This window comes from Protopterus annectens, chromosome 8.part0 (assembly GCF_019279795.1).
Source record: "Protopterus annectens isolate FY-2018-M chromosome 8.part0, PAN1.0, whole genome shotgun sequence".
NCBI classification, from domain to species: Eukaryota; Metazoa; Chordata; order Ceratodontiformes; family Protopteridae; genus Protopterus; species Protopterus annectens.
The window spans coordinates 499,217,610-499,233,941 of NC_056741.1; the positions used below are offsets into that span (position 1 = coordinate 499,217,610).

At 39.0% G+C, this 16,332-nt stretch overlaps 1 protein-coding gene across 1 annotated transcript in view; it reads left to right on the forward strand.

Annotated features, from left to right (window-relative positions):
• The window catches only part of LOC122808265 (melatonin receptor type 1C-like), a 106,377-nt gene extending 92,595 nt beyond the window's left edge, over positions 1-13,782 (forward strand). The window contains exon 4 of the mRNA XM_044079228.1: positions 12,989-13,782. Within this exon, the coding sequence (XP_043935163.1) occupies positions 12,989-13,782 (794 nt within the window). The remainder of the gene's footprint in view (positions 1-12,988) is intronic.
• The last annotated feature ends 2,550 nt before the right edge of the window (positions 13,783-16,332 follow it).

Here is a 16,332-nt window from a genome sequence, read left to right on the forward strand (position 1 = left end):
TCCTAAAAAAAAAAAAAAAAAATGTAAGACATTTACAATTTATCATTGCTACTTTAACTTGTCAGAATTAGAACCCCCCCCCACCTGTACAGCAACTGCAAGGTCCAAAATGTAACAGTTCATGAAAACACAGACAAGTAGACTGTGGCAAACAGGAATTATTTAATGTTGTGCTAAAAAGCACAAAACAAAGAGAATGTCAAGCAAACCAGTTTCAGCTAAAATAAAAAGTGCCTTCTTCAGTGCACACCTTAACTTGTCACCCTATCAAGGTCATCATTAGCTTTGTAACAAAACTAACTTGACTTGACTTCATTTCTTTGTTTAACTTTTTTTTTCTCATTTATGTCATTGTCTCCTTATATTTTTGTACTGTTAGAAACTTTCTAACTCTGTAACCCACTCAGGTGCTAAATGTAATTGCAATTTAAAATGTAATTGGAGGTTTTCTCCCCGGGCATCCACTGAAAATGGGCTCTTGCCAGGTGGACCTTCCCAGTAAACAAATGTCAATAAATAAACAAATAAATAAATATAGCATACAGATGTCCATGGAGGCAAGGAGGGAACAAAAGGTAGGAGAGCCAGTAAGTGGAAATGACAAAATGCCAGCAGTAAGTTGTCATGAGACAACAAAGGTACCAAACTACCACAAGAGGTTATATCCTATCTTAGTAAATGGAAAAGAGGCCATTGCTAAGAGAGACATGGCCTCTGACCTAACCATTGTAAAGCCTGCAATGGTTAAAGAGGAGCACTACTTGCTTGGGCAGGCTATTCCAGTCAGAGCTTTAGGAGGGACCACATTCCAAATACCTGTAGCTAGGGTTCACCTTGACTGGGAGGGTGGAAAAGGAAGCCAGTAAGGAGGTGTGTTTGAGGATATCCCTGCAGATGTCCTAATAGGGAATGATTTTGATAACGCAGTACCTTGTGTTCATGTAGTAAAACACAGTCAAGCCTGGAGACAAGCATGTGGGTCTGGTATCCTGGAGGAGACCCAGACAGACTGCACACTTGCAGCCAGGACTGGTGAGGTGGTTACTTCAGGGAGGCAGCTACCCTGTAGCAGTGAGACTGAAGGTGACCCACAGGTGCTTGTAGGTACTGATTTTCCCTTGGAAAGAGTGACTGCAAGGCCAGAGGTGAGTAGTAGTAGTAGTACCCAGGCTGACAGTGAGACACCGGTGTCAGAGGATATCAGACTTCCTGTGGAAGGGGAGCTGGGATGGGTTACAAAGAGAGAGCTGAAACAGTCTCAGCTGTCAGTCCCTACATTACAAGGTCTGAGGGAGGTAGCCAGTGAGGCACCTGATTCTCAAGGGAAAAGGGAATCTGTATACTGCAACAAAAGATTACTCTATAGAGAGTGGACCCCTGAGGGAGGGATAGAGGGTGAGAGAATACAGCAGTTGGTAGTGCCCAGAGCATACTGTCTTTCACTCCTAGCCATAGCCCATGATATTCCCTGTGCAGGTCATATGGGCATAAAGTGTGCAAAGAGACATATTATGCAGAACCTGTATTGGCCTGGGATTTCCAGAGATGTAACAGGGTACTGCAGGAACTGTGAGCAGTGCCAAAAGGTAGGCAAGGCAGGAGACAAGGTGAAAGCTCCTTTGATGCCTTTGCCTGTGATTGAGGAGCAATTTCAAAGGGTAGCTATGGATATTGTAGGGCCTCTAAGTATCCAAAGTTCCACAGAGAAAAAATTATATCCTATTGGTAGTAGACTATGCTACCAAATACCCTGAGATGGTAGCTCTGTCCTTCATTGAGGCAAAAAAGGTGGCAAATGATTTGTTAGACATTTTCAGCAGGGTAGGTTTCCCAAATGAAATACTGCCTTTCAAGGGTGCCAGTTTCGTGTCAGACCTACTGGCTTGTCTGTGGAAGTACTGTGAGGTGAAACATCTAAAGACCACTCCCTACCATCCCCAGACTAATGGTCCTGTTGAGATGTTAAACTCTACACTCACAATGATGCTACAGGCATTTGTAGACCAGTACAAGAGGGTGTGGGACAAATATCTGCCTCATCTGTTGTTTGCTTACAGACAGGTTCCCCAAGAATTCACAGGTTTTTCACCCTTTGAGTTACTGTATGGTCATAGGGTGAGGAGACCTCTAGATTTGACTTGAGATGAGTGGGAGGGTGAGTGTGAATCCCGCAAGGAGTCTGTTGTGGCATATGTCCTAAATCTCAGGACAAGGCTCAGGGAACTCATGGGCTTGGCCCAGGAGAACTTGACAGAAGCCCAACAGCAGAAAAAGGTCTGGTATGACAGTAATGCTCGAGCTAGAGAGTATGCTGTAGGGCAGCAGGTTCTGATTCTCCTTATTGTCAGACACAACAAGCTGCAGGCAGCTTGGGGGGGACTCTTCAGGATGGTAAGGAAGGTCAGTGATGTTAACTACATGCTAGAACATCTAGGAAGGAGGCAGGGGTATAAATTGTACCATGTTAACACAATGAAACCTTACCATGATTGCGAAGCCCTTGTGCTGAGCATTTGCAGTGGATGGCAGGAGGAGTCTGAGGGGGATCTCGTGACTGATCTCTTCAATGAGGTTCGACTGACACCTCAGTGGAAGAGGTAGCTATGTCCCAGCAGCTATCCCCTACCCAGGTTAAAAAAATCCAAGCAGTGTTACACGAGTTTGGGGACATGTTCACTGGAAAATCAGGGTGCATCCACCTGGTGCAACACCATATGGATACAGGACCACAAAGGCCTATTACGCAGGCCCCTTATATGGTGCCTGAGAAGGTCAAACAAACTCTGAGGGAGGAGATACAGGAAATGTTGGAACTAGGGGTAATTCAGGACCTCAGCAGTCTCTGGGGTGCTGGTATCAAAGAAGAATGGCAGCATCAGGTTCTGTGTGGGCTACATGAAATTAAATAGTCACAAAGTATCAGATGCTTACCACCTGCCTAGGACAGATGAAGCCCTAGAGCAGCTAGATGGGGCTAAGTATCTTACCAATATTGATCTTGCCAAGGGTTACTGGCAGGTGACTTTGACTCCCAGCGCTAGAGAGAAGTCAGCCTTTGTGTTTCCTTTCAGCTTGTATGAGTTCATGAAGATGCCCTTTGGGATGAAAAATGCCCCAGCAACTTTCCAGAGGTGGGTAGATCATATCCAAGCAGGAGTAGGAGGTTTCACCCTTATTTACCTGGATGATATTGCCATCTACAGATGTTCCTGTCAAGAGCAACTTCAGCATGTCAGGGAGGTGCTAGGCAGACTACAGAGGACAGGGTTGACCCTTATCCCCAGCAAGTGTCAGGTGGGTATGGCAGAGGTATCCTACCTGGAACATAGAGTGGGGAGTCGTAAGATCAGGTCAAAACCTGCAAAAGTGGAAGCCATTCAGGCATGACCTGCCCAGTTACAAAAAAGCAGGAGAGGGCATTCATAGGGACAGCAAGGTACTACTGAAAGTTTGTCCCCAATTATAGTACCATAGTTGATCCCTTCACAGAAGTGACAAGGAAAAACAAGCCAGATAAGTTAGTGTGGACCCCAGCATGTGAGCAGGCATTCCTGAAGCTTATAAAAGCATAGGGAGGACCCCCTGTGTTAACCAGTCCAGATTAGAGCAAAGGATTTGTCGTGCAGGTGGATGCTTCAAACCATTGAGTGGGGGCTGTGGTCAGCTAGGTCTCTTCAGAGGGAGAAAAGCACCAAGTGGTATATCTCAGTCATTGGCTCCAACCCAGGAACAATGCTATGCAGCTGTAGAAAAGGAATGTTTAGCTATAGTGTGGGCACTGCAGGAACGTCAGCCTTATTTGATTGGAAGGAAATTCACTGAAGTTACAGACCACAATCCCTTAACATGGCTACAATGAGCCAGCCAGCAAAATACCAAGTTACTAAGGTGGAGCCTAGGGATTCAGACATATGATATGACAGTGCAGCACCACAGTGGGGTTAGCAATGCCAATGCAGATGGGTTCTGAAGACAGGGAATGGGGTGAGGTATTGCCAGATAGTCAACCCTCTCAAGCAATGTTTCTCAAGGGTCACTTGAAAAACAAACTTGAGTTTCGGGGTGGGAGGGAGAAATGTCACACAGCCAGGCCAGCTATTGGGAATTTTGTAAATAATTCTGTCATTTTTGAATATAGATATGATTTATACTGAATTGTGTGTTATGTACTGAGCTCAAATGTAACCAAATCATGCCCTGCTGGTGTAGAACAGAAATGTATACAAACTATTGTAGTTGTATAAATGTATATATTTTTAACAGTGGCAGCTGGAACATAAAAGTTAACTTGGAAAATTTCAAGAAAATAGTTAAAATTAAATTATTTTACGATTGTGTTATAAATGTTATCTCTCAGTTTCAGTTCAGTAGCAGACACAATGTCTAGAGCTAGAAATTCTTTGTATTGTCTTGAAAGAGAAGTAATTATGAGGTTTGAGATGCAAAAAGTGTTTTATTGTTTTATGACTTCCAGGGTCTTCAAACATCTGAGAGATGTGTATTTTTCACACAGAGATGTTAAATTCTGTTCTTTTCTGACAAAGGGGGTTTAGCTTTGGAACTAAAGTCATCATTCTCTTTTGGCTTTTCCCATTAGGGGTCGCCACAGCGGATCATCTCTTTCCATTTCTTCCTATCCTCTGCATCTTGCTCTGTCACACCAACCGCCTGCATGTCCTCTCTCACCACATCCATAAACCTTATCTTAGGCCTTCCTCTATTCCTCTTACCTGGCAGCTCCATCCTTAGCATCTTTTTCCCAATATACCCATCATCCCTCCTCAGCACATGTCCAAACCAACGCAATCTCGTCTCTCTTGCTTTGTCTCCAAACTGTCCAACATGAGCTGACCCTCTAATATACTGATTCCTAATCCTATCCATCCTAGTCACACCGATTGCAAATCTTAACATCTTTAACTCTGCCACATCCAGCTCTGACTCCTGCCTTTTTGTCAATGCCACTGTCTCCAACCCATATAACATAGCTGGTCTCACTACACTCAAGTCAGCTGACAAAAATTGATGTCATCCAAGCTAACCCAGCTGTAATATTTGATATTCATTTAAGAACTGTCTCTTAGAGAGAGAGAGAGTGCATTTTGTATTTTGTCTTTGATCTAACAAGAACATCCACTCATCACCACTCACCTGTACTTGCCATGTTATAAGTACATTTTTAGGGCAAAGTAACTCTTTTAGATTCAGATAGGAATATAATAAAGTGTGGCTTAGATGTTTTCTTTATTTATTTGAGACTGTCCTGCAATGTTGTTTTAAACATTTCCTCTGATTTTGAACTCTGATGTAAGTGATTGCTTATTTAGTATTGTCTTGTTCTCTTATTATTTATTATTAAATTTATTTAAACCTTTTAACTGTGGCTGATTTGTTTAGAGATAGTTAAGCTCTTACAGTACTTGCATATCTATTTGGTGAGACTGTACAGGCCACTCTTAAATAGCCTTGCTCTTGTCAAGCTACCATTTGGATTAGTAGTAACATTACACAGTAGGATTGGATACCCTTTGTTAAGGGCCTTAAAGTAATTGATAAGAGGTTCTGGTGGCAATGGTAACAACCTTATTATTCCCCAGGTGTGTGTGTGTGTGTGTGTGTGTGTGTGTGTGTGTGTGTGTGTGTGTGTGTGTGTGTGTGTGTGTGTGTGTGTGTGTGTGTAAAACAAATCACCAAAAATATGTGGGCCGGCTACTTGGGCAGGGACATGAAGCACTGGTTGGACAGAAAGAGTATTGGAGGACTTAGCTTGGAATCCTGGCTAATGACTCAGCTCTATAGCTGTGCCAGGGGGAGTCTTATTGGGGATCTAGAGAAAGAGGGAGAAACCAGCCGCAGACTGACTGTGGTCTCTGTGTGCTGTTAAGGGAAATTGCACTTTACTGTGTGTGTACTTGTCATCCTCCCATTGTGTACATCCCCCAATGTTGCCAGTGGTGAGGAGTGGGGCTCCTTGATTACTGGGCCAGTGCTTGGGAATCACACCACTTAATGGGCATAATAATGGTGTAGCCGTTGAGATTTTGCAAGAAAGAAAGCCTTTGAAATAGGGGCATCTGTCTGAAAATATAGCCACTTTGTAGGAGAATTACTAATGCAAGTGTTGAGTTCTGAGAAATTTCATCCATATATTTCTGGCAAAAGGTCTGTGATGAGAGTGACTAGGCACCATTACAGTGCACTTTTGAGAGGTCATTACATAAAACTTCTTCAAGAGTGCACTTAATGCTAGTATTTCTAAAGAAATATGACCAAAAAATTATATATAAGATAGGGAATTAATTGCTCACAGCAGATATTTTGGGCTATCCATACCAATAAGAAAAAATGAGCATCCCTTCGGAGATAGCCTGAAAGTCAGTTGGGCTATTTTGCATTATTTATGATGGAAAGAAGCTAAAAGCCTTTCAGAAGTTTATGTGTAAGACTCAGAGATAAAGCTGTAAAAGGCAATTTCTTTTAAAGTTTGGTCTAATGAGAAAAAGTGCCATTTGGAAAGATATCTTGCTTTACTGGACATTCAAAGAAGATATAAACTCTGCAGCTGGCATCTTTTTCAAGACAGGTAAGTTACTTATTACCAAATTACCCCAAATCAGTTAAGCCAAGAATTGACAGGCAGAATGCAAAACCTACATTTAGGAAATTTTAGGTTTGTCAATATGACTGAGCAAATGGTGTTACACTTGCCTGTTTTTAACACATAGTAAAATAATAGTACAGGAAAACAAAAGGCTTCATATTCAGTTCCAATGAAATCCTAGCCTGAGAGTGGTACAGATGTCTTTCAGCATCCGGATGGTATTCATATAATTTTGTTGATTCCTATCCAAACTATCTAGAGTTCATTAATTTGATATCATCATGGACCATAGAGACTGCTACTTATTTGAAATCTGTATTTGCAAGACATTTATCCTGATGTTCTCAGAAGTGATATCATTCTACAATATACAACTATAGACTTCAAAGTTATATTTTAAGAAATAGGAATGTCAGCATGTTATACTGAAATCAGAGTATGCAGTCTAATGGTGATCTTGAAAGAGCTTATAAAAACTAAGTACTGAATGAAGAAAACATAGATCACAGACTTTGATTGATATATGGTGGTGTGCATTATTAGCATACAGAAATACTCAAGGTGTTGTACTCTCACTGGCAGTGTTCCGTATATCATACTGAATACAATTTAAGTTGCCTTTTTCTGATACTGCTAACGTCAGAGAATAAGATACAAGTTAAAAGGAGGATTAAGAATAATCATTTTAGAAAAGCTAGTGTGTATTCAATTACAAATATAGTAGTATTACAGACAGACCATAACTATTTTAAAGTTACAGAAAGCAGGGAATGTCAGATTTCAGCAAAGTTTAGAGAGGTAACAACCATCAGTTATGGTCTCAAAATAGCCAAGATTATGTGGTAATGACTCTGCATGGAAAACTGCACAGAAGAAATAGAATAGACTTGTTCAGGTTAAATGAGAACTCATTATCAGAGTATGAGGAGTTAGAAAAAAAATTTTTTTTTCTGATTTCAATGTGTGTTATAAGATTGCTGCAGAACTAGCACTTCCTTATACAGCAGTAAGCACTCCTTCTAAAGTGATTGCTTTTTTTCAAGATGCAAAATATTAGAAATTTAAAAGCATATTCACTGTCATGGCTGTAATATTTTCAGTAAAGGAATAGCCAAAAGCATCTTCCAAAATTTAGTACCTTAAGGATAGGCAAGACTTGAACAAATGATTTTAAAGTTAAAAAAATGCCTTTATACAGTGGCGGCTCATGATATTGGACTGCAGGACTACAGCCCCCCCAGTTGTGTACAATGGTACAATCCAATAGCATCACATAGAAAGTAAATCCGGACTGCTGCCTTACCAGTCCAGATTCAGGAAGAAGGCAGCAGACTGCTGATGCCCCAGAAGTCTATGTGGTGCTAACCACATAGACTGGAAGGGAATCGGACTGCAAGGTCAGCAGTCTTGGAATGGAACATTCACAAACAGGAAACGGGAAGTGTGCATCGCCAGATTTTGCAGAGCCAACTTCGGTACTTTACAGCAGCTTTTGAAGTTTATTTTGCAGAGCCGACGAAGTGTGTGTGTGTGTGTGTGTGTGTGTGTGTGTGTGTGTGTGTGTGTGTGTGTATGTGTGTGTGTGTGTGTGTGTGTGAAATGCTACCTGCTAGTGGTGGTTAGAAAATACATCAGGCTTGAACCCTGCACCCTGTGTTCAGGTATCAAGAGCCTGATTTCCCTACCCACCACCATCTGTGAAACGTTTGCAGATTTTTGCCTCATATTTTGTTCTGTTATGTTCATCATAAAATCTGTGGTTTCTGAATTTAAAATTCCTTGCATAGTTGATGGTGCAGTGGTAGCATTGTTGCCTCACAGCTAGAGGTTCTCTGATTTGATTCTTGGCTGGGGTGCCTTCTGTGTAGAGTCTGCATGTCCTCTCTGTGTTTGTGTGTGGGTTTGCTCTGGTGTCCTCCCATGTTACAAAGACATGCATCTGCAGTATTTCTCCCTGGGCCTCTGCTGAAAATTGGCTTTTGTTCCAATTCAGACTTTCCTGGTTAACAAATGTTAAATAAAATTGACAGGCATTTGAATTTCAGACTTCATATTCTTCAGAAAGTACATAGTGACACCAAACTTTTATTCTAGCAATTGTCTAAGTTTATAAGATGAATATTTGAAATTTGTCCGTATTTTGGAGACTGTATTCCCCCATTATTGGCTTTGTCCAGGTTTTTTGTGCTAAGGTTGAGAGCTATGGTGAGAACTGAATTCACTGAATATGTCTGAGGGCTGTATTCCCCCATTACTGGCTTTGTCCAGGTGTTTTGTGCTAAGTGGTTGACAGCTATAGTGAGAAATGAATTCACTAAAGGGTAGCCATTTAAGTTTCAGTCTTCCTTTCTTTCATAAAACAGCTGATTTGGCATAGTGGTATGTTGCTCTGGCTGTTTTGCACAGACTTGGCAGTGAAATGTATGGTGGTAACACAGCATTTTATATTAGCAACTTTCCAATATTATACAAGCAATGTTTAAAGTGTGTCCCTGGTTTTTGGGCTTTTGTCCCACCCCAATAAATTTTGGCTTTTTCCATATTTCTTGTGCTGCGAAGTTAAGAGATAGAGTTGAGTGTCAAATAGCTTTTACAAGGAGCTGAGAGTTGCAGTGGAAGAGAAATTTAGTGCTGCTTATGCCAAGTCTGCTTGCATTGTTAATAGCACAACATGTAGTATACTTGCTTTTGATGCAGAAGTCTGAGGGTGCTGTCATACTGAGAATGTCCTCTTTGGCAAAGATACAGGCACTTTATTTGTAGATGAAACAATGAAATATAAAGTTGTTTGCTAGCAGCAACCTCTTCATTAGTTACAGATCTCTTTAATGTGGAATTTTATAGATGACTTTTACTTCTGCAGAGATTGTGCATATTTACTGATAATGGTGGATTGTAGAAGTTTGAGTAGACTTTTATGATGGACATTTTCTCAATTGGGCAGTTTTGTCATTATTGGTGCATGCATTTTGTTTCATTGTTTACTGAAAAAAATATCCAAAACAATAAATTTAAAGCACCTTCTAACAACTGTACTGTATTATACAAGGAATATAATTTAATACAATCAGGAAGGTGTATCACACAACGCATGTATGTCTTGTGTGCAAGGGGCCTATCATTTGAAAACAGACCAAAGTTAATCTGTATACTAGCCAAATGTACTTTCTTTGAATGTGGCTTTCAATACTGTTCCAATGAATGTGAGTTTCAATGGCAGAGAAGTCTTAATGCTAAGTCTGTTTTCATTGTGAGACTGCATTGCATTGTTTAGCAGATGTCTTAGTGTTTTGTGCTGTAAAATGCAAAAAAAAACCTTTAAAATAAAATCCAAATCATCGTAGAAGTAAAGCAGTATGCACATTACAGTGTTTATCATAAATGGGGTGAAATAGCCAAGCAACTGGACATTGGAATGGCTGCAGTGGGGAGGCTCAATTTGACCATTATTTTGTGAGGGGGAAGGGCAGCAAACTCAAAGAAAGCCCCGGCTGAACTATACCTCTACACTGTCCAGATTTTCACAAACTGAATAGATTTTTGCATCTCATTTTTGGTTTCTTAATAAAATTTGTAGTTTTCTGGCAAATCATTTATGAATTATGTCACTAAATAATGACAGACATTGAGTTTCAGACTTCATAACCTTCAGAAAATGCATGCTAAAACAAGACCTGTTATTCTATCAACTAATTTATACAAGAGCAATATTTAGTATTGTTTCCATGTTCCCCCAATATATTTGGCCTTGTCCAGATGTCCTGCATAAAAAGTGAAAAATTATACACTGCCTTCTGTTGTTTTTTTGCTGTTACTTGCATTCACATGCATGCATACCAAAGTATATTTAACTATTTATTGTGATCAACTAGTCTTATTACTGTATTGTACTAAGTACAATAAATACACGGAGTCAACCACTTCTGTTACATTCTCCTTTCGGATCTACAAGCATTCAACACAGATGCTGTCATCTCTATATGGCAAATTCCCAAAGCTTGTTCATACACACTCATATTTATACCAAAAAGCCTGATATTTTTCTCAAAGTCTGATGTATAACAGTTTTTCTTTGTATAACAATTTTCCTTTGTTCCCTTGTCCTTGGTTCTTTGTAGTTTGATGATCCATGGAAACTCAGTCTTGCATTATCTGAAATGTGGTGTTCCAACACTTTCTGAAACTTGATGTTACATCTCTTTACATCACTGATGTCCTTCCAGCTGCCATCTGTGTAATTATTTTTACAGACTTTGCTTCTCAATAACATACTCATTTACACGGATGCCAAAATCTAACTAAGCTATGCCAGCACACTTACTACTTCTTATTTTTCAGCATTTTATACTATTCCTAAATTAACCCTTTATATTTCATATCATTTTTGCAGCTTTTTATTCAAACTAATAATCATGCTAGCAACAGTTACTATTATTCTTTCAAGTCCGCCTTATTTTATTTTTCTTTTGGAGGAACAGACTAAACTTTAGTTAAAGAAAAGACTGCATATGTTTCATTAGCATTATCATTTACAGCATTTACCACTTTGCTCATATTTACAATCATAACTTGTTGAGTTATTGCAACTCTTTGTAACCTGCAGCATATAAATTTGAAGCTGTCATTATTATGACCCCCCAAAACTGCTAACACAGGATGTATTAACCTATTTAGCAAGTTGGTCCCAGATGATGACTATTCTCTGAATATGACCCACCAATTATGGGCAGTGTCAGCTTCTGTTTGTCTTTTACTATTAACAGTGGGTTATTTGAAACCACACATACAAACTGTGTTTGTTGGTTGTTATCAGGCAGCAGGTCTTTTTTGGATAAGAAACATTTTTACAAGTGGGGGTGTCACAGAGATTGCTACTTTCAGCATGTTACTTGGTACTTTTATAAAGCTGAATAAAATTATAATTAGAACTGCAGTGCAAGGAGAAGTGGTTTGAGTTGAGTGCTGCTTGTTTTTCTTATACTTGACTTTGACTGGCATTTCAGCAATGTATTTAAAAAGTAATTTATTTTTTTATGCCTTGCAACCTTTTTGTTTCCATCTAGATATTAAGTAAGCCATCATGCAGCCAATGCATTGAAATATTTTTTTTTCTTCTATACTTCATTTTGTCTTGATTGGATTCTCATAATGATGGTTTGGCATCCAGAGCAGCGTATTTAATTAAAGTTCCAGTTTTTGTGATTTTGAGTATAGCTCCTCCCCTTTCTAGCTGGCTGCACCTCTTCCCACTGACCCCACCCATTCAGCTGTCACCTGCAGCACCCCTTTGATTTGAAGCCACCAGCCAGCATTGCCTATATATCTAGACTGCATAATGAATATCTAGTATGCCTCAGTAAGCTTTTTCCTCACTTTTTCATTCCAATCACACAAATAACTGAAGTGCTTCCAGGTGCTCCTTACTGTTGTATCCACCACAGAGTATTATGCAGTCTATGGTGATACCCTGCCATAGCTTGCAAATACGGTCACTATCTACAGTGAAAGCCCACCTGCTCAGCAATAACATGAATTCGCACCACACCAAAATGAAAACAAGACTCTGAGGTCATCATATTCTTTGGTTTGGCTGAGGGATTTTGTATAATCTATCCACTTCCCTTGTATGCACAGAATATGTTAAAGAAAGAGGCACCTTAGCTTGCAAAAAAATCCATGGCAATGTGGCAACATAACCAAAAATCAGTCCCCATAAATAAGAATGTTTTAGCAGTTTTTAGTCACCATGTGAACTCACATGGTTACCATGTCCTTGTCCATACAAATCCCCTCCTGTTCCAGACAGGTAAAGCTTCTTCAGTCCTCCTTCACCCTATTCAGCTTCTTGTGAAAACATGAGCCCTAAGTTGAACTTAGGCCATCTGGGTCATAGTCAGGACTTCAGCCCTGTACACCGTTGAGATAGTTAAGCTACCTTAATAAACAAATATCTTGGAATGTGATGTATATTTCAGTGCTTCATGTCATTCAGTTCAATATACCATGATGTGCATGGTCATATGATACACTTGCTCTGTAGTGTAGAAGATGCAGAAAGAAAGTCAGTGAGTTAGCAGCACATCATTTCATGATTATTTCATCATTATTATTTTTTGGCTTCTAAATCCAAATGTTGCAGCAATTGTTCAGCTACGCAGGTATATGATACTGTGAATAAACCTTGTAAAGATCTCAGAACAATTCTGTAATGAATGAAAATGTTACTGATATGACTGTATAGCAACTGAAATTAATTTTCTCTTTATAAATTTCAAGTACAAAATGTGTAAGTTGACAGTTTCATGCTTTTACGTACCTTACCTAGGTACTTATTGTAGTGGATCATTAACAGCAAAATACTAAATACATATTTTGTTCTTGTTACAGGTAATATTTTTGTTATCAGCTTGTCTGCAGCAGATATGATGGTTGCTGTCTACCCTTATCCATTAATTACATTTGCCATCTTGCAGAAGACATGGACCTTGGGTTATGTTCAGTGCAAAGTATCATCGGTCATACATGGCCTTAGCCTCATTGGATCTGTCTATAACATCTTGTTGATAGCAGTTAATAGATACTTCTGCATTTGCCACAGTTCTAGATATGATAAGGTCTACAGTATGAAGAACACCTACTGCTATGTATTCCTGACATGGATAGTAATCATTACTTTACTATTGCCAATGGCCACAACTAACACCTTGCAATATGATCCACGGGTATACTCTTGTGTATTCAATATCACCGCAAACCTGTCATTAACACTTATTGTGGCAGCCTTCCAGTTTATAATACCCATAACTGTTGTGATCTTCTGCTACCTGAGGATCTGGATTTTGGTCATTCGGGTCAAATACCGCATCAGACAGGACAGCAAACAAAAGCTGAAACCTAGCGAAGTGCGAAACTTCTTGACCATGTTTGCAGTTTTTGTTATTTTTGCAGTCTGCTGGGGTCCACATAGTTTTATAGGTTTAGTGGTTGGCTTTAGCCCCACTGGAAAGGCTCCTACTGTTCCTAACTGGCTATTTGTACTGAGTTACTTCATGGCCTACATTAACAGCTGCTTGAATGGAATTGTTTATGGTGTCTTTAACCATAATTTTCGAAGTGAATACAAGAAAATTGTGTTATCCATATGCACATTTCTGTCAAAGCAGCTACAGAAAATGTTTTAGAAGAATGAAATATTTGAAAATTATGCAGTGAAACTTAATTTCTAAAAGGCTACAATTTTGTTTTTTATATGTTTAACCTAATGATCCTTATATCTATTAACCTAACCTAAATTCTGGAATAGTGGATCTTTGGAAATCTATGAAAATTATTTTGGGTCAGAACCTGCTTGTATAGACTCTTATTTTAGAAATTCTAACCCTGTTCCTAAATGCATCATAGGTTTATAGGTAATTACTAGGCTAATGTGGACCGGAGTTCCGCTGTGGTGACCCCTAACCAGGAAAAGCCGAAAGACACAGCAACAACAACAACTAGGCTAATGGCACAAGATCCTTTACAAGCCTAGCTAATAATACCCAGTTTATGACAACATTATATCTTAATTCCCCATATATGGTATGGGGTAGTATCAGGGTAGTGGGTTTCTGGGTGTTGGAGCCCTGAGTAATTTGACAGACTGCCTCTGTCCAGGAGTGAATTTATGGTTCTCCATCCATTTATCCAAACTCTTTTTGAAGAGAGTGAAGGATGGGCTTTGTTTTACAAGATGGAAAGTTCATTCCATAGATGAGGTAGACATCAGGATATGAATCTGTCTCTTCATCAAGTTCTGTTAGAGTCACAATAAGGTTCAGGTCCATGAAATGTGTAACCCTCTTATTCTTTTTCTTATGAATATGTAGCATTTAGCTGGTCTACAAAAGATATATGTCTTATGCTTTGTATTCTTTCAGTGTGAAACTCTGGGACCACTCCAATTGGTGTAAGTCCCAGGTTAGGTACATGCAGAAGGGAGAACTGTACTCAAATAAGGGCCTGATGATGACCAAGTACAATGGCACTATGACTTCCTTTAATCTTGACGCCATGCCTTTACTTATAAGTTGAGACACACAGAAGGATTTCCTCACTATTGTAGCTAACTGGTGTTCAAAGTTTAGGTTACTGTCTATCTGTATTCCTAAGTCCCTCACCACTGGCTCTAGTTTTAGGGATGTGCTATTAATATTATAATTTGCAGGTATATCTGATTTACTGAAGGGCATGATTATGCATTTTTAGCATTTATTCTTAGACCATGGTTTTAGCACCATTCATTTGTCATTCTTACACATATCTGTCAGATGTCAACATCATTTGGGTATTCAGTGATTGCCCCTTGCTTACAGCTTCAGTGAACTTGATGAGCCAGAGCATTGGCATTCATGTAAGAGAACTATATACCAAACAGGAGAAGTCCCAACACTGAACCATGTGGGGCATCGCTAGTAACAGGCTTCTTATCGTAAGTGGATTCACCTGTCTGGATAACGTGTCCTGTCAGTGACCCAGTTAGCTATCCATCTGATAATGTTGGGGTTTATGCCTAACTCAATCCATGTATCTATTATCCTTGAGTGGTGGATTGTGTTGAAAGTTTGGCCATGTCTAGATAAGTGATGTGCACCGTTTTAATCATTTTACCCTCATATGTGGTCATGGTGACTTTCTCGAAGAAGTCCACCAGATTGAGCAGGCAAGAACTCCCTTTGACAAAGCAAAACTGGGTTTGGTCCAGTGTTTGGAAAGTTCCTATGTCATTACTGATTAGGTCCATCACTATATATTTTAAATAAGAAGTCACAAGTTTTTGTTCTGCTTTTATTAATTTATTTTGAATACATTAATACTCTTGAGGAGTGATTTCATGTTATTAGCATCAGAAACATCTAGGAATTTCTAAGGCAGAGAATATCAAGAGCTGTGTTGATTAGTGAGACATTTGTTTGACATTGTTTTCTATGAACATCAATGAAAAAAAAACTGTCTTACTGAAATAAATGTCTTATAAACACATTTTTATGTCATTTAAGTAAAAATAAAGGTTTATAGGTTCATAGGTAGTTAATTTCTTTTAATCATAAGCCATCTTTGAAACTGAATCAACAATCTCAAAGCTATTAACTCAGCACAATATTTTTATGTTGCCACTAAAAGCTATAATAATAATAATAATAATAATAATAATAATAATAATAATAATACCTGGGTTCAGATTTTCTTTGGTAATACATTTTACAAGCAGTCTGCTGAGGGACAACAAAAAACTTTTGCAATGAACTATCCCAGGTTCATGACATTAATTTTTGGTCTTGGGTGCAAAATTCTAGCCAAATGCCATGGCATTGTTAATTGTAGCATGTGTGATAACATAATTGATGTGTGTGTGTGTGTGTGTATGTGCGCGTGTGTGTGTGTCGGGGCGGTGCTTACATTACATATTTATTACATTTCTATATATGTAGTTTATTGTCAAAAATGTATCCAACACTGGAAAATTAGGCAGTTTCAATGAAGTACTTTGGGTTGTAAAAGCTTCAGAGGAATGAGCCATGCCTTAAGATTTGAAGGATGACATTCTGGTCTGTGAAAGCAATTCTTATCTGCCATGGTTTAACATGGAACCTAAAGCAAACATGCCTAAATTTTTACATGAATAATTTTCAGAGTTAGTTGTTAGATATATAGTATTGTTTCTTTTATGTCTTGTGTGACTTTTGAATGTATTG